The 27,666-nt window shown below is 36.7% G+C and overlaps 1 protein-coding gene across 1 annotated transcript; it reads left to right on the top strand.

Moving 5' to 3' along the window:
* The first annotated feature begins 277 nt into the window (after positions 1–277).
* marveld2a (MARVEL domain containing 2a) lies at positions 278–27,225 on the top strand. The gene is made up of 19 exons (XM_074618675.1): positions 278–347; positions 6,696–6,756; positions 7,897–8,868; positions 8,978–9,198; positions 10,812–10,847; positions 10,989–11,152; positions 12,391–12,562; positions 13,501–13,551; positions 14,261–14,375; positions 15,727–15,752; positions 17,336–17,437; positions 18,225–18,313; positions 19,806–20,466; positions 20,556–20,723; positions 24,439–24,569; positions 25,434–25,619; positions 26,055–26,226; positions 26,377–26,418; positions 26,522–27,225. The coding sequence occupies exons 3-19, from the start codon at positions 7,914–7,916 to the stop codon at positions 26,618–26,620; spliced, it is 3,390 nt and encodes a 1,129-aa protein (XP_074474776.1). The 5' UTR covers positions 278–347; positions 6,696–6,756; positions 7,897–7,913; the 3' UTR covers positions 26,621–27,225.
* The last annotated feature ends 441 nt before the right edge of the window (positions 27,226–27,666 follow it).

The following is a 27,666-nucleotide window of genomic DNA, read 5'->3' as shown; positions in this document are numbered from 1 at the left end:
CCGACGTGATGCCCCGTCTCTCGAATCGTGCCACCACACTACCAGAATGCATTGCTGCACAGCTGCTTACATAGACAATGAATGGGAAGCGTGGAAAGGACGGAGCCTGTGGACACGTACCATCAGTGCATGGAATGCCCGTGGCGCGGAGAAGATCATCCTATCATTCTGCCTTGATTTAATTAAAGAAAGAAAAAAAAAAAGTCTCTCGGACGGGAGCCGGCTCTTATCGTTCACTTAAAAGAGCCGGCTCAATGAACCGACTCGTTTGTTACCGACACATCACTAGAAACCTGTACTGAAATAAGAGAGAAGAAGAAGAAGAAGAAGAGGAAGGAGAGAACAAGGTGAGTTAAACTCACTAAAAGCTGCTTTTGCATCCCAAAATCACAACTATTGATCCGTGTGTTTACTCAGGTATCGATTAGGAGTCGTTTATAGTTTTAAACGTGACTTTTTAAAGGTTAAAAGTCAGTAAATGTAACGTGTTGTTGGTGTAACGGACTTTTCTTCTTCTGGTGAAGTTAACTGCTGCTGTCGTTGTTACTAAACTAAACCTGTAAAAACACTCAACTAAAGCAACATTTCATTAATCTACTGACTCTATTACTTTAATAAAATAACATAAGACACGATAGTAACTTCACATGGAGTCAAACTAAAGGGTTTAGTTGAGTTCTGGCTGAGAGCCAGCTGCTGCTGTAACGTTACAGGCCTCCTTCAGTATTACACTGTATTACTTTATATTATATATATATAAATATAGTCTATATATAATAAGCATCATGTTATTATATCATGGTTACAGACTCCTGTATTAGTATAAACCAGTTTCCTCATCCAGGAGGAGTCTGTCTGACTACCTGATGATGTTTTAATACACAAACCTGTGAGCTGTTATACTAGGAGGAAGTATTCACACCGTTACTGTAGTAAAAGTACTAATAACATACTGTAGTAAAAGTACTAATAACATACTGTAGTAAAAGTACTAATATCATACTGTAGTAAAAGTACTAATAACATACTGTAGTAAAAGTACTAATAACATACTGTAGTAAAAGTACTAATAACATACTGTAGTAAAAGTACTAATATCATACTGTAGTAAAAGTACTAATAACATACTGTAGTAAAAGTACTAATAACATACTGTAGTAAAAGTACTAATAACATACTGTAGTAAAAGTACTAATATCATACTGTAGTAAAAGTACTAATAACATACTGTAGTAAAAGTACTAATATCATACTGTAGTAAAAGTACTAATAACATACTGTAGTAAAAGTACTAATAACATACTGTAGTAAAAGTACTAATAACATACTGTAGTAAAAGTACTAATATCATACTGTAGTAAAAGTACTAATAACATACTGTAGTAATAGTACTAATAACATACTGTAGTAAAAGTACTAATAACATACTGTAGTAAAAGTACTAATATCATACTGTAGTAAAAGTACTAATAACATACTGTAGTAAAAGTACTAATAACATACTGTAGTAAAAGTACTAATAACATACTGTAGTAAAAGTACTAATATCATACTGTAGTAAAAGTACTAATATCATACTGTAGTAAAAGTACTAATAACATACTGTAGTAAAAGTACTAATATCATACTGTAGTAAAAGTACTAATATCATACTGTAGTAAAAGTACTAATAACATACTGTAGTAAAAGTACTAATAACATACTGTAGTAAAAGTACTAATAACATACTGTAGTAAAAGTACTAATAACATACTGTAGTAAAAGTACTAATAACATACTGTAGTAAAAGTACTAATAACATACTGTAGTAAAAGTACTAATAACATACTGTAGTAAAAGTACTAATAACATACTGTAGTAAAAGTACTAATATCATACTGTAGTAAAAGTACTAATAACATACTGTAGTAAAAGTACTAATATCATACTGTAGTAAAAGTACTAATATCATACTGTAGTAAAAGTACTAATAACATACTGTAGTAAAAGTACTAATATCATACTGTAGTAAAAGTACTAATATCATACTGTAGTAAAAGTACTAATAACATACTGTAGTAAAAGTACTAATAACATACTGTAGTAAAAGTACTAATATCATACTGTAGTAAAAGTACTAATAACATACTGTAGTAAAAGTACTAATATCATACTGTAGTAAAAGTACTAATATCATACTGTAGTAAAAGTACTAATAACATACTGTAGTAAAAGTACTAATAACATACTGTAGTAAAAGTACTAATAACATACTGTAGTAAAAGTACTAATAACATACTGTAGTAAAAGTACTAATAACATACTGTAGTAAAAGTACTAATAACATACTGTAGTAAAAGTACTAATATCATACTGTAGTAAAAGTACTAATAACATACTGTAGTAAAAGTACTAATAACATACTGTAGTAAAAGTACTAATATCATACTGTAGTAAAAGTACTAATAACATACTGTAGTAAAAGTACTAATATCATACTGTAGTAAAAGTACTAATAACATACTGTAGTAAAAGTACTAATATCATACTGTAGTAAAAGTACTAATAACATACTGTAGTAAAAGTACTAATAACATACTGTAGTAAAAGTACTAATATCATACTGTAGTAAAAGTACTAATAACATACTGTAGTAAAAGTACTAATAACATACTGTAGTAAAAGTACTAATATCATACTGTAGTAAAAGTACTAATAACATACTGTAGTAAAAGTACTAATAACATACTGTAGTAAAAGTACTAATAACATACTGTAGTAAAAGTACTAATAACATACTGTAGTAAAAGTACTAATAACATACTGTAGTAAAAGTACTAATATCATACTGTAGTAAAAGTACTAATAACATACTGTAGTAAAAGTACTAATAACATACTGTAGTAAAAGTACTAATAACATACTGTAGTAAAAGTACTAATATCATACTGTAGTAAAAGTACTAATAACATACTGTAGTAAAAGTACTAATAACATACTGTAGTAAAAGTACTAATATCATACTGTAGTAAAAGTACTAATAACATACTGTAGTAAAAGTACTAATAACATACTGTAGTAAAAGTACTAATAACATACTGTAGTAAAAGTACTAATATACTGTAGTAAAAGTACTAATAACATACTGTAGTAAAAGTACTAATATCATACTGTAGTAAAAGTACTAATATCATACTGTAGTAAAAGTACTAATATCATACTGTAGTAAAAGTACTAATATCATACTGTAGTAAAAGTACTAATATCATACTGTAGTAAAAGTACTAATAACATACTGTAGTAAAAGTACTAATATCATACTGTAGTAAAAGTACTAATATCATACTGTAGTAAAAGTACTAATATCATACTGTAGTAATAGTACTAATAACATACTGTAGTAAAAGTACTAATATCATACTGTAGTAAAAGTACTAATAACATACTGTAGTAATAGTACTAATAACATACTGTAGTAAAAGTACTAATAACATACTGTAGTAATAGTACTAATAACATACTGTAGTAAAAGTACTAATAACATACTGTAGTAATAGTACTAATAACATACTGTAGTAAAAGTACTAATATCATACTGTAGTAATAGTACTAATAACATACTGTAGTAAAAGTACTAATATCATACTGTAGTAAAAGTACTAATAACATACTGTAGTAATAGTACTAATAACATACTGTAGTAATAGTACTAATAACATACTGTAGTAAAAGTACTAATAACATACTGTAGTAATAGTACTAATAACATACTGTAGTAAAAGTACTAATAACATACTGTAGTAATAGTACTAATAACATACTGTAGTAAAAGTACTAATAACATACTGTAGTAATAGTACTAATAACATACTGTAGTAAAAGTACTAATATCATACTGTAGTAATAGTACTAATAACATACTGTAGTAAAAGTACTAATATCATACTGTAGTAAAAGTACTAATAACATACTGTAGTAAAAGTACTAATATACTGTAGTAATAGTACTAATAACATACTGTAGTAAAAGTACTAATAACATACTGTAGTAATAGTACTAATAACATACTGTAGTAAAAGTACTAATAACATACTGTAGTAATAGTACTAATAACATACTGTAGTAAAAGTACTAATATCATACTGTAGTAAAAGTACTAATAACATACTGTAGTAATAGTACTAATAACATACTGTAGTAAAAGTACTAATATCATACTGTAGTAATAGTACTAATAACATACTGTAGTAAAAGTACTAATAACATACTGTAGTAATAGTACTAATAACATACTGTAGTAAAAGTACTAATAACATACTGTAGTAAAAGTACTAATAACATACTGTAGTAATAGTACTAATATCATACTGTAGTAATAGTACTAATATCATACTGTAGTAATAGTACTAATATCATACTGTAGTAATAGTACTAATATCATACTGTAGTAAAAGTACTAATATCATACTGTAGTAAAAGTACTAATATCATACTGTAGTAAAAGTACTAATATCATACTGTAGTAAAAGTACTAATATCATACTGTAGTAAAAGTACTAATATCATACTGTAGTAAAAGTACTAATATCATACTGTAGTAAAAGTACTAATATCATACTGTAGTAAAAGTACTAATATCATACTGTAGTAAAAGTACTAATATCATACTGTAGTAATAGTACTAATATCATACTGTAGTAAAAGTACTAATAACATACTGTAGAAATACTCCACTACAAGTTAAAGTCCTGCATTCAAAACCTCACCTAAATTAAAGTATGTATTATCAGGAAAGTGTATTTAAATTATTAAAAAGTAAAAGTACTCATGCAGTAAAATATTCCCTGTCAGTGTTTTACTATATGATGTTTTATGATTAATGTTATATTAAGTAAAAATATTAATACCACACTGTAAAAATACTTCATGAAAAGGTATGCATTAAAACCTTAGTAGTATTATTAAGAAAATGTACTTTAATTATTAAAAAGTAAAAATACTCAGTCACTATTATATATCTTGTTTTTGGATTAATATTACTGGACTGTACTATTAAAAGTACTAATATCACACTGTAGAAATACTCCACTAGAATTAAAAGTCCTGCATTGAAAACCTCACCTAAATTAAAGTATATATTATCAGGAAAATGTACTTAAATTATTAAAAAGTAAAAGTATTCATTGTGCGGTAAAATGTTCCCTGTCAGTGCTTTACTATATGTTTTATGATTAATATTATATAAAGTAAAAATATTAATACCACACTGTGAAAATACTCCACCACAAGTAAAAGTCCTGCATCGACAACTTTACTTAAGTAAATGTATCAGCAGAATGTACTTAAAGTATGCAAAGTAGCCTAAAAGTACTCATTGTGCAGTAAAATGTTCCCTCTCAGTGCTTTCCTATATGATGCTTTTGGATTAGTATTACTATACTTTACTATTAAGTAAAAGTACCCATAACATACTGTAAAAATACTCCACTATAATTTAAAGTCATGCATTGAAAACATTATATCATATTATATTATATTAATATTACATTAAGTAAAAGTACTAAAACCACACTGTAAAAATACTCTGTTACAAGTAAAAGCCCTGCATTTAAATTCTGTTGCTTAAGTAAAGGGAAATGTACTTTAAGTATTAAAAAAGTAAAAACACTCATCAGGCAGAATAGCCCATTTTAGAATAATGTTTATTACTTGATTCTAATTATTATATTACTATATATGTTCATCACTTTAATATTGCAGCAGGTAAAGGTGTAACTATTTTTTGTATTACTTTATATACTGATGGAGAGTTTAATCCGTCAGTGTTGCTGAAGCACAGATTCAGTGAAATCATCAGTGGTTGAGGAAGTTTTCAAATACTTTTATTACTTCAGTAAAAGTACTAATACTACACTGTAAAAATACTCTGCTCCAAGTAAAAGTCCTGCATTGAAAAGATGTTACATAAATAATAGTATGTCAGTAAAATGTAGTTAAAGTATTATATTCAACCATTAGATTATTATTATTATTATTATTCATGTGTTAATGTAAAAGCATGATTTCCCTGTTGTAGTTGGTTAAGGTGGAGCTCATCTTGATAATTATTTTCATTATGGATTAATCTGCTGATTATTTTCTCCATTACTCAGAGCCCAAAGTGACGCCTTCACTATGTTTGTTTAGTCCAAACCTCAACATTATTATTAGTATATTAACATTATTAGAGCAGCAAGTCTTCACATTTGTGAAGCTAGAACCGTGACAAAAATAACAAATTATTAAAATAGTTGTCAATTAATTTTCTGGGATGATCTTCTATAGTCAACATCTAATCGACCCTTTTCCCAGCAGCCATGTTAACATATCAGCAGATAAACACAGGAGGTGTAGTTGATCAAATTAATTATGTTCCCATTGAATTCATTGTGTCACAATCATTCCAGTGAACCAGCAGAAACAATAGCAGAGCTCCGGCACACCTCAAGAGAACAAGGCCAGAACTAATGTTAATAATTACACCTTTGTTTGTCCTGCAATCATGTTGAAATGACTGCTGTGAAACATTCTCTGTTTCTAGCGTCTTGCATGTAGTTTTATATCGCTGTAAACTGAATATATATTTTTGAACAATGAAGACGTGACTTTGGTGTTTATTGTTTATTAGTGTCAGCCTTAATAAAGTCCACCATCTTCATGTGTTTGTGTGCTTACAGGCGAATCCTCGGCTCACTCTGTATGTTCTTACCAGGTTTGCATTCTGACCTGCAGGCCAATGTAAGTCGTGTTGAGTGACTGCGTGTGAAAGAGGTATTCAAGCACAGTTCATATTATCTTTTAACCTCTCGAGATCATTAAGGAAATGGGCTTTTAAGGGCTGATTGGTTGTCAAGAATGTGTTTTTGTGCTGTCTGCAACAGCTAACCGGTAAGTTGAGCATTCACACATGAGCGGTTATTACTACGACAATAACAACAAGAAGCAGGTTTGAGCTGCGTATTTGGTTGCAGCACAAAAATGCATTCTTGACTCAGCTTGCATGGAGGACGGTGGGATAACATCTTCACTCATGAGGGCTTTTTCTCTGGTGACCTCAGGTACTGGGGGGTTAGCTGTGTCTGTTAGGTACAGTATGTGCAGCAAACTGACTTTTGCATGAATGATACTCTTGAATATCTTAATTTGAATTTCTCATCTGTCTGGGATCGTTTTGACCTTCTGGCTTCTTCCTTTTTATATTTCCTCTTTCTTTACCTTCTTTGTTCTGTTTATGATTTGAATTGATGACGATTAATCCATCGACAGAAACATCATTTTGATAATCCATTAATCATTTTTCAAACAAAAAAGCAAACATTCTCGGTGGGGGTTAAGAAATTAGTGGCGTTAAAACGAATTTGTATTCACGATACTATGCTGTATGGATTTGTATCCCCCCACCCCTGATTCTTGATTTCCTGCTTGTCATTTGTGAGGATTTTTCTGCTTTTCTATGTTTAATATGACAATAAAATTAGTATCTTTGAGTTTTGGACTGTTGGTTGAATGAAACAAGACATTTAAGGACGTCACCTTGAAAAGTAGACTTGAAAATGTGACTCTATCCTTTAATTTGTTATTCGTTTGGTCTATTAAACATCAGAAAACAGTGAAAAATACTCAAGGTGATATTTATAAATTGTCCAAAACCCAAAGATATTTAATTTACAATGTTATGAACCAGAGAAAAGCAACACATCTTCCTATTTGAGGAGCTGGAAGCAGCAAATATTTGGCATTTCTGCTTGAAAAATGACAATAACTGATCGATTATCAAAATAGTTGAGAAATAATTTCCTGTCTAGCAGCTAATTGTTTCAGCGTTAAGAAAATAATGACTCAGCATTTAAATAATACTGAAGTAATGTTTGTGTTCAGGGACCATCACCATCCTCATGTCCAATGGAGGAGGCTTTTACGGACGTACTGAGCGTGTCCGCCAGTCGCCCTACTATGACCAGGTGCCACCGGGCTCCTTACCCCGAGCAGACTCCTTCGACCTGCCGCCGCTGAGGGATCAGAGAGCGGTCCACCTCGCCCAGAGCGCCGACCCCCTCCCTCCTCCGCCTCTACCAGTCCAGCCTGCCGTCGGCCCCGAGTTCGAGCCCAGCGGCAGCGAGGGCAACGCCGACCCGGACCACGACCCCGCGCTCGACATTAAACCGGTCCACCGCTTCATCCCGGACTCCTGGAAGGACTTCTTCAGAGGAAGCAACCGCAGCAGCAACCAGGCGTGGTCAATGCCTGCCTCGTCATGTAACAACAACAACAGTACCAGCGAGGGGGTGCGCTGCTCTCCGCCGACCTCCCCCTCCGTTCCTGGATCCTACCGAGATCCATATGGCGGCTCGGGCGGCAGCTACAACTCACACAAGGAGCTTCTGGAACCACAGGACGGCCCTGAGTCCGTATCAGGGCGCACCTACCGCACGGGTCTGACCTACAGCGAGCGGGTGGAGGAGTACCATCAGCGCTACGACTACATGAAGTCCTGGGCGGGGCTGCTGAGGATTCTGGGATGTGTGGAGCTCCTGCTGGGAGCGGCGGTGTTCGCCTGCGTCTGTGCGTACATCCACAAAGACAACGAGTGGTTCAACATGTTCGGATACTCGTCTCCGGGAGGAGGGTACGCCGGAGGAGCGTACGGCGGCGTCACAGGCGGGTCCTACTACTCCGGCCCCAAGACGCCGTTTGTGTTGGTGGTGGCGGGGCTGGCCTGGGTGGTGACTGTGATCATGTTAGTGCTGGGGATGACCATGTACTACCGCACCATCCTGCTGGACTCCAACTGGTGGCCTCTGACGGAGTTCACCTTAAACCTGGCGCTGGCAGTGCTCTACATGGCAGCAGGTAGGACACGCAGCTGCAATGCATCTGTAGATATGTATACATACATATCAGAAATGTGTTTTACCACGAGAGCTGCCTCTGTATAGCATGTTTTCTGTTTGTTTTCCAGGCATTGTCTACGTCCGGGACACGACCCGCGGAGGGCTCTGCTCCTACCCGGTCTTCAACAATGGAATCAATGGAGCGTTCTGCAGAACGGAGGCGGGCCAGACGGCCGCCATTATCTTCCTGTTTGTCACTCTGGTTGTGTATCTGATCGGAGCCATCGTGTGTCTCAAGCTGTGGAGACATGAAGCCAATCGTAGATACCAGGAGAAGTACGGCCACGAGGTGAGATCTTGTTTAAAGGTTTGGGTTCTGGGATTCCTCACAATCACTCAGGGATTCTTCCTAAACTTAAAGAACTCTATCTATCACTTAGAGGACTAAAAACATGTTCACACACAGACAGACAGCGATGCAACAACAAACCACATCATTTGAACACCGGCTTACAGCAGTGGAGGAGGAGGTGGAGTCTGAGAGTCCTACCTGTGTGCTGCTGGAGGGCAAGAAGCTGCTCTAACTTTAACTCTGCTAGTTCAGGAGATTCTCACAAAATGAAACTCCTGTTTTTCTTGTTTTTTATTTTAATCTCTTAAAGGTATCGTCCAACATTTTGGGAAATATACACTCACCGGCCACTTTATTAGGTACACCTTGCTAGTACCGGGTGGTCTTCATCTGCTTCAAGGTTGGACGTGTTGTGCGTTCAGAGATGGTATTCTGCATACCTTGGTTGTAACGAGTGGTTATTTGAGTTACTGTTGCCTTTCTATCATCTCCAACCACTCTGCCCATTCTCCTCTGACCTCTGACATCAACAAGGCATTTCCGTCCACACAACCCCCGCTCACTGGATATGTTCTCTTGTTGGGACCATTCTCTGTAAACCCTAGAGATGGTTGTGGTGAAAATCCCAGTAGATCAGCAGTTTAATACTCAGACCAGCCCGTCTGGCACCAACAACCATGCCACGTTCAAAGTCACTTAAATCCCCTTTCTTCCCCATTCTGATGCTCGGTTTGAACTTCAGCAAGTCGTCTTCACCACGTCTAGATGACGTAATGCATTGAGTTGCTGCCATGTGATTGGCTGATTAGCTATTTGTGTTAACAAGCAATTGAACAGGCGTGCCTAATAAAGTGGCCGGTGAGTGTATATTCGCTTTCATGCTGAGAGTTGGACGAGAAATTTGATACCACTCTTGTACTCTCTCCGTATGATACAGTGTTCATTTTGACAACTATTTTAGATTTAGTCTTAGTCTTAAGATGAAAATGCTTCTTAGGTTTAGTCACATTTTAGTCACTTTTATCCTTCATAGTTTTAGTCGACAACAACTCAAAACGTTTTAGTCCAGTTTTAGTCGACGAAAAGAGAAGTCAAAATGTTTTTTGTCGTAATTTTGACCGTTATTTATTAATTTATTAAAATATCTTTGAGCAAGATACATCTTCTTGCATCAATATAATCTGAATACTTTGTGTTAATCAACCACCCAGACTTTATGCATTATAGTAGCACCACTGTCAGGACTGAGGATCTACTCATGTAACTCTGCAAGAAAGGAAACAAGCTTATTTCACAAAATGTCCTAAAACTATTCCTTTAATATTCGTAGTGACTATTATCAATGAAAAAAGCAGCTAAGAGGCTCAGTAGGCTTTTAACTGTGACGCATTCAAACAAATTGAAATTAAACAAAACTACTTCCAAGCAATAATCGTACTGAATAACTTCTGTAAATCAACAGAAAATATGGGAGCGCAGCTCACCCTCTTTGTCTGAATCCCACCTTCCAAGTGAAACCACAACCCATGGGCACACAGGCTAAATACACACAATAGTAAATCATCATTATTGGCTTCATGTTAACTGGATTATATGTTTTATATACACAGATGCATCCCTCCGACATGCGAGCTGCACAATCACTGGTGAGCATCCCGTAACACCGACTCTGCACATTCAGCATTCAACAAATCCACATCTGGGTTGATGAGAGCTTTTCTCTTTATTGCTCAATCTGCTCAGTTCATTTGATTTGGTTGTTTTTATCTGTCGCTGTGTCTCTTCAGATGGCTCCAGTTTCAGCTCCTGCTCCCAGAGCTCCAGTTCAGGTCCAGGACTCCTCAGTGGTCCCAATCCAGGCGACTCCTAAAGCTGTTCGACCTCACATCTTACAGGGAACGATTCCATCAGGACACATTCCCAAACCTGTTATTGTGCCGGACTACATCGGGTACGTTCTGCTAAAATACATGCTGTACAATATACTGTACAGTGAGCTCCGTGTGCCAGGATACGTAGATACAATATACTGTACAGTGAGCTCTGTGTGCCAGGATACGTAGATACAATATACTGTACAGTGAGCTCTGTATGCCAGGATACGTAGATACAATATACTGTACAGTGAGCTCTGTGTGCCAGGATACATAGATACAATATACTGTACAGTGAGCTCTGTGTGCCAGGATACGTAGATACAATATACTGTACAGTGAGCTCTGTATGCCAGGATACGTAGATACAATATACTGTACAGTGAGCTCCGTGTGCCAGGATACGTAGATACAATATACTGTACAGTGAGCTCCGTGTGCCAGGAGACGTAGATACAATATACTGTACAGTGAGCTCTGTATGCCAGGATACATAGATACAATATACTGTATAGTGAGCTCCGTGTGCCAGGATACATAGATACAATATACTGTACAGTGAGCTCTGTATGCCAGGATACATAGATACAATATACTGTATAGTGAGCTCTGTATGCCAGGATACATAGATACAATATACTGTACAGTGAGCTCTGTATGCCAGGATACATAGATACAATATACTGTACAGTGAGCTCCGTATGCCAGGATACATAGATACAATATACTGTACAGTGAGCTCTGTATGCCAGGATACGGAGATACAATATACTGTACAGTGAGCTCTGTATGCCAGGATACATAGATACAATATACTGTACAGTGAGCTCTGTATGCCAGGATACGTAGATACAATATACTGTACAGTGAGCTCTGTATGCCAGGATACGTAGATACAATATACTGTACAGTGAGCTCCGTGTGCCAGGATACGTAGATACAATATACTGTACAGTGAGCTCCGTGTGCCAGGAGACGTAGATACAATATACTGTACAGTGAGCTCTGTATGCCAGGATACATAGATACAATATACTGTATAGTGAGCTCCGTGTGCCAGGATACATAGATACAATATACTGTACAGTGAGCTCTGTATGCCAGGATACATAGATACAATATACTGTATAGTGAGCTCCGTGTGCCAGGATACATAGATACAATATACTGTACAGTGAGCTCTGTATGCCAGGATACGGAGATACAACATACAGAAGGGCTGCAACTAATGATTATCTGAGGATGGATAAATCCAGAGATTGTTTCCTCGATCAGTCGTTTGATCTCTGTGTTCTTCTCTCCCTCCGTCCTGCAGTAAGTACCCAACGATCCGGTCCGACGAAGAGCGGGACCAGTACCGAGCCGTGTTCAACGACCAGTACGCCGAGTACAAAGAGCTCCACTCGGAGGTGCAGGCTACCGCCAAGAAGTTCGATGAGATGGACGCCATGATGCGCAGCCTGCCCCAGAACCCGACCAGCCAGACGGTGATTGGTTACGCTTCTCAAAGTTATACTCAGTCGAGTGTCGGTTTCTATCTGTACTCTGATCTGACAAATAAATTGTACACACATTGCTACAGTTACGCCGCAATGACAGACCGTATGTGTGTGACAACGGCGAGCACGAAGCCACAAGCAAAGCTACAACTGCAAACGTAGCACATAAACACACACACGATCTGCCAGACACTCGCTAACGTTACGCCGGGCAGACACACAGCTGACAACCTCACAGCGAAACTAAAGAACTGAAAGGGGTATAAATGGAGCGGTGGAGACTTAACGTTCGGGGAAAGTGGCTGCATGTCCACGACTCTAAGCGCAGCATCGTGGAGCCACAGTAACGCTCCCGGACGGTGAACTGGGGACTCAGTTGTCTGTTTTGCTCATACACTGCAGCTGGCGCACCGCTGCATGCGATGCATGCGATGCATGCGATGCACTACTCTTGTCGGTTAAAGATTAATAATCGGTTAACGAGGGTCGGTTATCGGTTAAAAAAATAATAATTCAAAATGAGCATCCCTAGTATCTCGTCTTTAGTCTTTTATTTCTGTGCTCCTGCTTGTCACGACTTCACCAACCACAGTAACACTGAAAGTGCAGCGCCACCTCACAGCACACTGGACTGCTTTGCAAAGGTTGTTGCCCTTTGAATCTGATTTACATTTTATGAGCGCGCTGAGGAAACAGTCTGACTGTCTGGATTCTTACGCTCTGTGTTGTTGTTGTTTAAATGTGCCTCATTTCCTCATCTCCTAACTTCCTCTGTTTGCACTTCCTGATCCCGCTCTACTTCCCCTCCACCCTCAAATTCCTTCTCTGCTCCATCCACAAGCACCTCATATTCATACGTTGAGTCCTGCAGTTCACTCCTCAATGGATCGACTTCAGTTTAACACAGTCTCTTTCTCTTCTTGCAGGAGTTTGATCGCATTCACAGAATCCTGGAGGACTACCAGAGGAAGAAAAATGTGAGCCTGTTGTCTTGTTCATGTTTTGAATCCACTGTCTATCTGCTGCTCATGTTCATATTCTAGAAGTACACATCAAGGCTTTGTGTTTGTCAGTGAAGATATGAGGTGCTCTAGTGAGTATTAGTGGCAGCAGGACGGTGTATGTGGGATATAGACATTTTTCGGACATTTTCCTCCTTCGTCTTCTTCGTCTTCTTCTTTGTCGTCTTATATATCCTTTATTTAACCAAGTAAAAAACTCATTGAGACACTTCTTTTTCATCTTCCTCCTCTTTTTTGTCTTTTTCATGTTTGTCTTCTTCCTCTTGTTTGTCTTTGTCGTCTTCTTCATCTTCTTTGTCTTCTTCTTCGTCTTCTTCTTCATCCTCTTCTTCTTTGTCTTCTTTGTCTTCTTCTTTGTCCTCTTCTTCTTCTTCTTCTTCTTCTTCTTCATCATCTTTTTCTTTGTCTTCTTCTTCTCTGTGTTTATTGGCGGATCGCAAAACCAACTGTATTGGAGTGTGTAATTGCTGCGCTTGTTACGTCAATGACAACAATTTGGCTTGGTATTATCGACCGATAATTTATCGAGCCCGACAGTATGTCATGCATCTTTAAATAGTCAGAATGTGAATAATTTCTCCTGAACAGTTGAAATAATACAGTTAATAATTATCAAAGTGAAAAGCCTGAAAATAAAACCTTCGTTTCTGCTTCATCAAACCAGGACCCGACTTTCCTGGAGAAGAAGGAGCGCTGCGAGTATCTGAAGAGCAAACTGTCGCACATCAAACAGAAGATCCAGGAGTACGATAAAGTGATGGAGTGGAATGACGGATTCAGTTAAACCTCCCGAACACACAAGTACAGAACTGAAGCTGACAGCTGAGCAGAACTGGAGGAGAAAGGAAGGGACATTTGAACTGGAGACTAAACAACAGCATGTTTTAAATCTGTACAGCAGCTCTGTGTGTCTGTGTTTGTTCCTTGAAGCCCACCAGTACAACCAAAGGGATAGAAACGCTTTATACTTACAGGAATAATATGACATTTTGGGAAATACGCTTTCTGGTGGAGAGTTAGACGCCGCTCTCATGTCTGTAAGAGCTACATCCAGTAGCCAGTTAGCTTAGCTTAGCATAAAGACTGGAAGTTACAGCAAAAACACGAAAACAAACTCAGCCTATAAACATCTCTAAAGATAATTTATTTACACGTCATGTCTTGTTCCAGTGTAAAAATGACAGCCTTTTTAAGAGGACTATTTTCTTAGAAATAGAAACTCAGAATTATTTGTTCAGATTAAACAAAACAAGATATAAGATGTTAATTAACGAGCCGTAAAGGTGCTGGTTGGCGGGTTTTGTTCCCTTTGGACAAAGCTAACTGTCTCCTGGCTGATTAGTTTCATATTTAAATCATATGAGAGTGCTATCGATAAGCGTGTTTCCCCAGAAATGTCAAACTTTTCCTTTTTTAAAATGGTCTAAATATGCAAAGAACTGGATATATACATGTGTATATATATATATATATGTGTGTGTGTGTGTGTGTGTGTGTGTGTGCGTGTGTGTGTGTGTGATACTGTGACTGTGATTGTATCCGATGCTCACCACTTTAATCTCATAAAGGACACTGGTATCCGATGTGAGCGTTTGCATGTAATCAGCGGGAGATGGAAGATTTCTGTCCAGGTTTACCTCCGCTGCAGCTCCACCTTTCTGTCTGTCGGTCTTCACGTTCGTTTGTTCGTCTACATAAATTTCACAAATGAAAACCACTACTCCTACTACCACTACAAATCCTCATCCGGCCGGTTTATTGAACTGCTGTTTGGATTGTTTGGATTGTTTGTAATTGCACACTGTGTCTTGTTTCATGTGTAACTGTCTCAATGTGGGAATATGCCTATAGATGTCCTATAGTAGAATTTTAAATGTGTGTTGTAACACTTTCTGCGTCCTGCCATTTCACGGATTAAACATTTTGTACTTTATAGTCACATAAGTGCCTAAATATCTCCATCTTATCTTCTTTATACCGCTGTAAACATTGGACCCTTTGGTTGACAGGGAGTGATATCAGAAGGTCTGTTTCTTTTTCATGTTATCAAATATAATTGTACATATGTTGCTGTAAATGTCCTTATTCTTTCATAATTTAAAGTGGCTAATTGGTGCTTTCTGTCTCCAGAATACAGTTTTGCTTCTGAACTGACGGTCTGTGGTTTTCTTTTATTGATCAGCAGCCACGGTTTGATTTACTGGGAAAGGGAAGGATAAAGACCAGGGGATTTTTTGTGCAAAAACGTCAAATATTAATTCATTCCAGCCTTTAAAATTTAAATATTTGCAGCTTTTATTTGTCTTATATGATAGTAAACTGTATATGTTTGTGTTTTGGACTTTTGGTGGTACAAAACAAACTATTTGAATATTTTTTTTCTGACATTTTACAGACCAAACCATTAATGGATTAATCAGGAAAATAACCGTCTAATTATTGGCAATATAAATAATCATTAGTTGCAGCCCTTAACTCAATATTTACATACACATTCACCTAATATGACACTTGTAGCAGTGTTTGATATAAAGTATAGTTAAAACAGAACTGGATACATCAATAAATATTAAGTTGAATAATTAAAAATAAAAGAAATATAAATATTTCTACTTTTCAATTAATCTCCTTTTATCAGTAAAATAAGATTTTTAGTTGGGGTTTTTTCACCACCAATTAGTTGATAAATTAAATTAAAATCTTTATTTTGGTCTTGGCCCATGTTTCATTATTTGTCTTTTTTCTCCCAAGACCCCCCCCCCCAAACAATTAATTAAGTTTTAATATATTTTATATATTTTATTAACTGATTGGTGGTATAGGAAAAAACAAAAATAGTGTTGCTTTTTTGGGAGGGTTAAAGGAGTAAAAGTTTATAAGTAATTTTTTTCACCATGACACCTCCCAGGCTCCATATAATAATAATAATAATAATAATAAATAACATAACATTATCATTATTATTATTATTATTGCACACATTTCATTATTTGTCATTTTTTCTCCCAAGACTAAAAAATAAAAATAAAATTAAAATTAAAATGAAATGTTTTAATTTATTTTATATAGCAAAAAAATAATTTTAATAATAAATTGTTTCCTCTTGATGACCCCTCCAAGGCTCCAAATAATAATTATAATAAAAATAATAATAATAAAACATTATTATTATTATTGCACACTTTCATTATTTGTCTTTTTTCTCCCAAGTCTAAAAATTTTTAATAAAATTAATTAAGTTTTAATTAATTTTATATATATTATTAACTGATTGGTGGTAAAGGGAAAAACAAAAAAAGTTTATATTTTTTTTAAATTTTTAATTATAAATATTTTCTCTTCATGACCCTTCCAAGGCTCCAAATAATAATAATAATAATAATAATAATATTAATGATTAATATTATTATTATTATTATTATTGTTATTATTAATAATAATAATAATAATAATAATAAGATATATGTATTATTAGATGGATTATTTGTTGTAACGATACATTAAATTTATTAATTATTAATTATTTGTGGGATATCATTTTTTGTCAATTTCTCTGCTCTGTGATTTAATTAACTACCATTAATTAAATATGAATTAATGGTGTTTTGTACCTAAATACAATGACCTCAGGTACACCTGTTGTGTCAACCAGTTTCATGAAGGTATTTCCCTGAAGACATGACGGAAGACTTCTGGTGTTGTTAGGTAAGGTGACACCTGTGAGGGGGGCGGGGCTTAGTGGACCGAGAGAGGAGCTCACCTGGGTGTGGCCTGGACTGTTTTTACCGCAGGTGCAGTTTCAGTTGAGACATTTCAGGTGGAGACCAGAGAGGAGAGACAGGTGAGTGTTTCCTCTTCACTTTGAGGGATTAACACCAGAAGCTTCTTTTAATGTGAACCTTTAAATCTTTAATAACTTGTTACCTGTAGCAACAACAAACAGGTGTGTTGACTTTAAATCACTTATCTCCTCACAGCATCTCTGCTCTGCTGCTAAAATAATGTGTTAAAAGTGCAGAATTAATGTTAATTAAACAGCTACAAGTGGTGGAATATGTTGCTGTCGCTTTATTTTGGATTAAACAGGAACTTTTGTGTTTTTAAAGTTTTAAATTAACGTGAAGTGAAGATGTTTCAGTTTGAGCCAAACCTCATTGTGAAAATGACCGTTTAAAGAAACACAGCAAGTTATGATGTTGTAGTGTGATTTTAAAACAAATTTGAAACGATTAATCGATTTATTGATTGACAGAGAAATATTCGGCATCTGTTTTTATAATGATTTAATCCTTTTAAGTCACTTTTCAAGCAAAAATGCCAAATATGTCCCTCGTCCCACCTTCTTAAATGAGAGGAATTGCTGCATTTTTTTGGTCTTATGTCATAGTAGGCTTCATATGTTTAATTATAGGAGTGTTGTTGGATAGTACAAATAAAGTTTCAGCTAATAATAAATAAAAATAATAATAAAAAATTATAATAAAAATAATAATAAAAATAATAATTAAATAATAATTAAAAATAATAATAAATAATAATAATAAATAAAATAATAATAATACATTTCAGCAAATAAAGTTTCAGCTATTACAAATATGTTTTTATTAACAGCATAAATCTTGTTGCAGGTTGTTTTCCCAGAGCAGCACCCAGAGGATCCAGCAGTCATGTCCTCCAAACCCAATGGGAGTCCTCCTCCCTACGACAGGGATGGATAGTGAGTCTCTTTCTATGAATATATATTTATATATATATATAGTAAAGCTTCCTGTTGTTTGCTTAGATTTATTTTATATGCTTTAAATATTCACTGAGCTCAAGCTAAAGAAAGTCTGTATATGAACATCCTTGATATGGAAGCAAAGAAATGCCATTTAAATGTTGTGAAATGTTGCTGAATGCTTTATGTTGATTATGTCACGTTGTGTTATGTTAAGACTCTGAATTTAAAATATTTTATTTCAAAAATATCTACATGAATTTATGTGGTTTTGCAGGAGGTAATTTAATGTTTTGTAATTTTAAAAACTTTTTTATTTATGTGAATTCGCAGATTGTTTTTTCTGTCTTGTATTATTTGACTAACTGGACGTAATCTGATAGGACAGAGATGTAATCTGATTGATTCCGTTCAGGCTTGATTGATTATCCTTAGTGCCCCGGATGTTCAATCTTAAATCTTAAATTTTGGCTTCTAAATTTCACAATTTGAGCAACTTTTTAAAAAACTTTTTACATCTGGAAAAAACTAATTTGACTTTGAGCAACGTGAATATAGTTTTTTGAATATTGGACACTTGAGTTTTTGAAATCGCACAACTTTTAAATAAATCAAACCTCATAAATTCAGACAGAGGGTTTTCAAAATAAAATATTTCAGTGGTGTTTTTAATTCCACAGTTAGATATTCAGTTGTTTATAATAAGGATGCTCCGATCAGGATCACCGATCGCTGGAAGGCCGATACAATCACTGATCTCGGGTCTATTTGAAGCCTTTTACTTATCGTGTAGCTTTATTTATTTATTTATTTATTTATTTATTTAACTATTCTGAACAACATTGTATATTAAGTAGGACTGTCAAAGTTAACGCGATAACGCGCAAATTTGTTTTCACTAATTTCTTTAACGCAACTTTTGATTTTTAGGTCGTACCGTCTCAGTTTTAAAGTTAGAGTGAAGATACTGGTATCATATGAAACTATAAAACCTGATGAATCCATCGGTACCAACCATGTCATACTAGCTTGTCAAGAAGGAGGTGAAATAACGCTCCAAACTTACGCTAAATTTTGGAGAGGAAAAACTGTCATGTCCATTTTCAAAGGGGTCCCTTGACCTCTGACCTCCAGATGTGTGAATGTAAATGGGTTCTATGGGTACCCACGAGTCTCCCCTTTACAGACATGCCCACTTTATGACAATCACATGCAGTTTGGGGCAAGTCATAGTCAAGTCAGCACTCTGAAATGCAGTACCTGTGAGGGTTTCTGGACAATATCTATAATTGTTTTGTGTTGTTAATTGATTTCCAATAATAAATATATACATAATTTGCATAAAGCAGCATATTTGTCCATTTAGAGCGAATAACGTACGATGACGATCGATCGGAGCATCCTTAGTATTTAAGATTCATAAGGGCCATGGTACTTTCACGATGACACTCGGGTCGTGACTCCGTTCTGTTCTTGTGTCTCTCCACAGTACCGTGGCGTCCCAGCCGGCCTACTCCTACTACCCTGATGACGAGTTCCAGCATTTCTACCGCTGGGCGTCTCCGCCGGGCATCCTCAAAATCATGTCCATCATCGTCATCGTGATGTGCGTGGCCATATTCGCTTGCGTTGCCTCCACGCTGGCTTGGGACACTCAGGGAGGCCTGGGGGGCTTCGGAGGCGGCTACGGCGGCGGCGGCGGCTACGGAACAGGAAGTTACGGAGGAGGAAGTTACGGAGGAGCAGGAGGCTTTGGCGGCGGCGGTGCGTACGGAGCTGGAAACCAATACGGCTACGGTGGCCTCGGAGGGAACTACAACGACCCCCGAAAGGGCAAAGGGTTCATCATCGCCATGGCGGCCATCACCTTCATCGCCGCCCTGGCCATCTTCATCATCATCGTGTCTCACCAGAGCCTGTCGGAGAGCAGGAAGTTCTACCTGGCGGTCATTATCATCTGCGCCATCCTAGCGTTGCTCATGCTAATAGCCGCCATAGTGTACTTGGTAGCCGTGAACCCGATGGCTCAGTCTGGGTCGGCCTACGGCAGCCAGATCGCCGGTCTGTGTGCTCAGTACCAAAATCCCCAGCAGGCAGGAGTGTTCGTCAACCAGTACCTGTACCACTACTGCGTCGTGGAGCCACAAGAGGTGAACACACGTCTTCATTTCCTGCATTTTCATCTGCACAAAGAAGGTCTTCATGTGTTTGTAACTCACTGGTTTCTGTCTCCTTCCAGGCCATCGCGGTGGTGTTCGGCTTCCTGGTCGCCCTCGCTCTCATCATCATGCTCGTCTTCGCTCTGAAGACGCGCCAGAAAATCCAAAGCTTCGGGAAGAGCAACATCCTGTGGAAGAAGGTGAAGGTTGTCAATGAGATGGAGCCCCCTCAAGACGTGGAGGCATGGGTGAGTTCATCATTCAACCTGACTAGAGCCGAAACTTGAGCCATATTTAAAGGTGCAGTGTGTAGGATTTGGTGACATCTAGTGGTGTGGTTGCAGATTGCAACCAGCTGAGTACCCCTCCACTCACTCCTCCCTTTCCAAGATTGCGGTAACGTGAGCCATCCTTACCATAATAACACTACTTTAGGAGAAGTCAGACGGCGGCTGGCGGTACCACGGTTTAACACTCTGTAGCTCACGTTACCGCAGTTTCACAAGCGTGTCGGAGAAGTACGGTGGTCTTCAGGTGACGTAAATGAAATGTTAGACACGGTTCCTTTAAAGCAAAAATAGTAAAACATGATAAACATTCTCTGGTTGCAGCTGCTCATATATGAGACTGCTTTTTATATTAAATATATTTTATGTTATATATATAGACAGGACGGCACTCCAAAATATTAAACCAAGTGGCAAACGAGGAAGGAAATATACTAAAAAGCCTTTATTATAGCGGCTGAATCATTAAAATTAGATTGAATTTAGATTGTCTACTTACTTTACTGCCCTTTAAGACAGTTTGCACATACGACACGACACTGGTCACTAACCTTATAGCTTGTATAGTTCCTTATATTTAGATTTATAGACCATCTTTTAATGCATCGGGTATCTGACGGGGAGTTGCAAACTCAATTTCGTTGTACCTGTACAACGACAATAAAGGAAAACTAATCTAATCTAAGAAATGTGCCCTGTCGAATACCGACAGTGGTCGAAACATGTTGACGATTTAGCCGCTATAATAAAGGCTTTTTAATATATCTCCTTCCTCGTGTGTCACTTGTTTTAATATTTTGGATTGCCGTCCTGTCTATTCTGACTTTTTTCCTCGTTTTCCAAGAGCACTCGGCATGTTTCTGTTTTACGGTCGAGTACGCAGAGCAACCAGTTATCTCTCTTTCTATGTTCTATGTTCTATTCAACTGAATGTCTTGGACAAAACTAAACATTTGAAGCCATTACCTCGGACTCTAGGAAACTTCGATAGACAATTTCATAGACTAAACAATTATTTTCATTATGGATTAATCTGCTCGTTATTTTCTTGATCTACCAATAGTCTATAAAATGTCAGCAAATATAGAAAAATGTGCCTCACAACTTGCTTGATTTGTCCGACGGACAGTCCAAAACCTAAAGATACAAAAGAGAAAAGCAGCAAATCCTTGGTAGACAATTTATTTTACTTGCTTTGAGAAGAGAGCAGGTATGCGTAATATAATATAATTAAATTGAATTGAATTAAATTAAATTAAATTAAATTAAATATAATATAATATAATATTTTTTTTCTCCCGGCTCTTTTTTTGTGGATTAGTTTGTCATTTGTCATTTGTTGTACACTGAATTAATTTAAAAATACATAAATAATGAATGAAGCTTGCACTAGGACATATTCTGCATTTTTTGCTCAATGATTGACTTAAACGGTTATGGAGCTGCAACAACTAGTCGATCAATCGTTGATTATTTGATAGACTGGAAATGAATCAGCAGCTATTTTGATTATTGATTTTTTTTTTTAAAGCAAATTTGCTAGTTTTAGCTTCTCAAATGTGATGATTTGATGCTTTTCTTTGTCTTACATGATGGTAAACTGAATATTTTTGGGGATTTTGGACCAAACAAGACTTTTAAAGACGTCCCTTCGGTGTTTGGGAAATTATAACGACCAGTTTTCACTATTTTATAGACAAAACAATCAGTTAAAGTGGCAATAGACATGTTTTTTTACTTTAACTTATCGTTATGAAATAAATGTTGATTGCACATTATAATGGCTGTAGAATAATGACATCATCGGTGTTTAAATCGGTTTCCTATAAGCCTCGCTTTCACTCGATCTCCTGGGAAAATGAGGGCTCCACTTTAAAGGAAAAAAGATGAGTGAGTGAATAATGAAAATAAATGTTAGTTGCTGATGTTTAAAGGCTTTTTGTCTGAGGTAAAGTGTTTCTCAGATGAAGCAGCAGCAGTTGTGTGTATTATCTGAAGTGGTTCAACCAGTTAGGTGACAGTCACCTGTTTATCAGCGGGGGGAAGGGAAGTGTGTCTCGGTTTCAAGGTGTGGCGGCGTGCCGTGCACACACATACCTGACAGTTTCTATCTCACGCTGACATGTCGCCTTAGCAGGAAATAACAATAAAACCCTGGACTCAAACATTCAGTATTTACATTTCAGGATGAATCACGCGCAGTGAAGCTATTTCCAGAAGTGTTTTGCAACAACTCTCACATCTGATTACGGAGCGATGACTCATTTTAATAGTTGGAAGTCATGATGACATTAAAATGCAGCAGAGCAACGAAGTGGAAGAACGGGTCGGACCGGTGCTCTTAAAAAACACAGAGCACCACCAGCTAGCAGACTCACAACAACCAGTAACATGACACTGGGAACCAGAGGCGTTCATGTCTCTGCAGCTTGTGGGAACCCGTCTCAAAGTGCTGAGGTAGTGAGTCTGCAGCGACCTGCAGCACATACATGTACATGTTGTTATAGAGGTGAAGCAGCAGCAGCAGGGTGTATCTCTAGAGGACAAGTCCATGCAGGCTCATCATACCAGAGCTGGTAGAGATCCAATGTGTCTGTTCGAGGAGTCTGCTTTCTGCAGGAGATAATGTGGGTGCAGCTATATGACAGAAAAAAACATTATTTTTCATGCACTGATCAAGATTTTGCACTATTTTGCTTCCATAACACGTCGTCTTTCAGACTATAGTGGAAAGAAAACATCCAAATGAGCACTGAGCACTGAAAAAAAAATGAAATCCTCACATTTGTGAAGCTTCTTTAGGACATATTTTGCATTTTTGGTCGATGATTAACTTAAACGGATAAAGAGCTGCAACAACTCAGTTAGTCAATTCACAGAAAATGAATTGACAACTATTTTGATAATCGAATAATCTTTTTTTTTTAAGCAAAATTGCCAAACATTTACTAGTTTTAACTTCTTAAATGTGATGATTTGATGCTTTTCTTTGTTAAACATGATGGTAAACAGAATATCTTTGTGGTTTTGGACAAAACAAGACATTTAAAGATGTCCCTTTGGTCTTTGGGAAATTATAACGGACATTTTTCACCATTTGCGTCGGTAGATTTCTCCTAAATTCACAAAACATTTGCATTAGATAAATGCCTCATTTGCATATTCAAAGATACATTTTCAGAAAACTTGTAATAACAAAAATAATCCCTTTTTTCCCTCTTTTTATTTGTGCAATTTAATGATATATATATATATATATATATATATATATATATATATATATATATATATATATATATATATATATATATATATATATATATATATAAAGGTGAGATTTTCATGTCTTTTATATTATAAAGCAAAGTTTAAGTGCTACATAAATACTGTTAAAAGTATCAAAATGCTAAATCATTATATACATATAATATATAATATATATATATATATATATATATATATATATTGTACAATATATAATATAAAGTTGTAATGTATTTTTGGGTCGTTTTTTTCAGTCCAAAACCCCAAAAATATTCAGTTTAATGTCATGTATGACAAAATAAAGCATATTTAATATATTATATATTTATATATTTAATATTTAGATAGTTCTATAGATGTGTATTTTTTGATATTATGGTAATAAATATGTGTGATTTTCTTTCTCCTATAGGTGAACAATGTGTCCGCTGGTCCTGACGTGCCCCCGATGTCGGACTACCCCGACAAGCTGAGAGGCTCCAGGAGTCACCTGGACGACGAGAGCACCAACTATGACAAACCCCCCTACAGCTACTCCCCTCAGTGAGTAAGACACACTGATACTGTGGTGAACGACAGTAGAGGATGATGTACTGTGTACCGGCACACTGCAGATGGCAGCATAGAGAGAGTTTCACTGTGTGTCCCAGTGTAATACGTAAAACACATTATTATTATTATTATAAAAACATAGATTAAAGCTGCTTCAAGTCTGATTGGACGGCGCTTTCCAAATTTAAATCAACTGCTGCACGTCTTGTATCATTTCCTGTTAATACAGAATGTTACCAGCTATAAACATGTAGTATTTTAAGTACATTATAGTGCATACTGTGGTACATGAGACGGGACGCGGCGTCAGACTGTTTTCTTCAGACGGCTGCCATCAAAAAAAACTTGCTGGAACTTGTTATTCAGCAAAAATGTGGGACAGGTTGTTATGTTTTTGTCGCTTAAAGAGGAGAGTCAGCAAATACTACTCAGAGACTACACAGATACTACTCAGAGACTACTCAGAGACAACAAGGAGTGTTTCAGACTATAGAAGGAGCTTCTCTTTTTATTAGTGTGGACATTAACGTTCAAGCTTCAGCAAAGAAATCCATGATTCACACTGAAACTGAGTGAAATACTTTAGTGCTGATAAGGGAACATTATATGTGTGTTGGAAACGGGAAGTAATTGATACTCATCCAACATGAACTGGTAGATCATAAATCAACATGTTGTACTTCCTGCTACGTCATCAGAGAGATACTGAAGAGTAGATTAGAAGATTAGAAACAGACAAACATGCAGCAGTTTGTTGGATTTACAGACACTATTCTACCGTTAAAGGTCATCATCTCTAACTGTATAACACATTACATTGTTAATCTAATGATGTGAATGCTGTATCTGTTCCAGGCCTCCAGTGGAAGAAGACCAGCCTTTGCAGAACGGCGTTCCCTACACCACTAACTCTGAGGTGGCCAGCTCGTCTGGAAGGCCCAAAAAGAGACGTGCCGGCCGGCCGCGTCGCGCCGACGGAGAGGGCTACGACACCGACTACAACTCCTCAGGGGACGAGCTGGACGACGACGACTTTGACAGGTAGGATGGAAAATACACCGAGACGCACATTTCAGCTGCTGACGTGGGGGAATCTGACTCAAAGTATTCAGATCCTTTTAGTTAAGTACTAATATCACAATGTGAAAATACTCCACTACAAGTAAAAGTCATGCATTTAAAGTTTGAATTAAGTAAAAGTAACAAAGTATTATCAGCAGTTTCAAAAGTAAAAAGCTGTTAAAGTTAACGCGTTAACGAAAATCTGTTTTAACGGCACTAATTTCTTTAACGCATTAATGCAATTTTTCGGTTGTAGCGGCTCAGTTTTAAAGCTAGAGTGAAGATACTGACATCATATGAAACTATAAAACCTGATGAATCCATCGGTACCAACCATGTAGTCGTCTCAGATTTACTTTGACTTGTTTTTTCCTGTAATTTAAATCTCTCTTCCTTCTTGTTTTTCTACCTCAGTGAATTTCCTCCGATAGCAAACGAGCCGGAGCGTAACGACTACAAGCGCGAGTTTGACCACGACCACCAGGAGTACAAAGACCTGCAGTCGGGTCTGGACGCCCTCAACAAGAGCCTGTCGGAGGTGGACCGAGAGCTGGACGAGCTGCAGGAGGGCAGCCCACAGTACCTGGTGAGAGGCCCATATGTATTCACTCACTGCTTTATATTCATTCATATGACTAGAACTAATATTTCTGTTTCCTGTTGTTAAATGTGAGATTTTGGCGACCTGATGTCATTAAGAAACATGATTAATTGTTGATTCACTCTTTAATAACAGGATGCTCTGGATGAGTACAACAGGATAAAGAACATTAAAAAGGTATGTGGGATCTACAAACGTTTGCAGTCATAACAGCTTCTGGTTATTTTTACAACGTATAACTCACAATCGTCTTTTATTTTTGGTCCCATCGTCGCTGCAGTCTCCAGACTATCAGATGAAGAAGCGCCGGTGTAAATATCTGAAGGCCAAACTGAACCACATCAAGAAGAGGGTCAGCGATTACGACCGCAGGGCCTGAACAGATCTATGAGGATGTTAATGCCGCCTGTCCGAGACGGGACAGAAAGGACTAAATCTGGTTTTTAAGGGGAAATGTTGGAGGCTTTTCTGACAACGTCGGACTGTAGAGGACGAAGATACGCTGATCCGACACCGACAGTCTGAGCTGGGAGCTCGTGAAACATTGCAAAAGGTTATTTTATACTTCTGAGGCACAGAAAACAAAGATTCTCTCTTGTATTATGCCGTTGTTTTGTATTATGAGTATCGCCTGCCATAGATACTGTTTATATGTATTTATTTTATCTGAAATAGTCTCTTTGAGGAGTTAAGGTTGTGGAGTGAAAAACAAATTAAGACAATAATCCCCGTTCGTTTTTAAAAGCTCTTTTTATAATGACTCAACATGAAATGCTAATTTTTGAATTCTCATTTTTAATTCTCATTTTGAATCCTTTCTCAGCGATATAAACATGTAAATATGTGGGATGTTTTTTAGCAGTGTGTGTTTATAGATGGTAGAACAGACAGACACTTTTCAAAAGCATGTTTAATGTGTAATGATGTACTTTTACAATGAGTTGTGATTCCTTTTTAATTACAATAAATTCATTTATTGAACAATTTTCTTGCTGTTTCTTACACAGTAAGCGTTGTGGCCGACGACGGCTCCTCACAGACATACAGGATATTTGGGACTCTGAGCAAAAATCGAGTGTGAAAACAAAGACGTTTCATGTGACTATAGCAGCTTTCAACTAGAAAAATTAAGCGGTGTGTGTTGCTGTTTTCCACAGTGATTTCTTTTTTTTATGGTACCACTCGGGGGCATCATATTGACTTTAAAGCTGCACTAATCTATATTTTCTTTATATTAACAATGGATAAAATGACCATAACACAAGGTATCGTGGAGTGACAAATCCACAGAGAAGTCTTCGCTGCTTTTTAGCCTTTTTTAGCATATTGTTTTTGTTCTGAACCTGCAAATCTCACTATCACCAACCCTGTTTTCCATTTTTAAAAAAGCTCAGATAAACCTACAATAAGGTACCTCCCTATGAA

Source organism: Sebastes fasciatus, chromosome 19, assembly GCF_043250625.1.
Source record: "Sebastes fasciatus isolate fSebFas1 chromosome 19, fSebFas1.pri, whole genome shotgun sequence".
Lineage (NCBI taxonomy): Eukaryota > Metazoa > Chordata > Actinopteri > Perciformes > Sebastidae > Sebastes > Sebastes fasciatus.
Note: the sequence above shows the minus strand (reverse complement) of the source record. Positions and strands in the feature narration are given on the sequence as shown.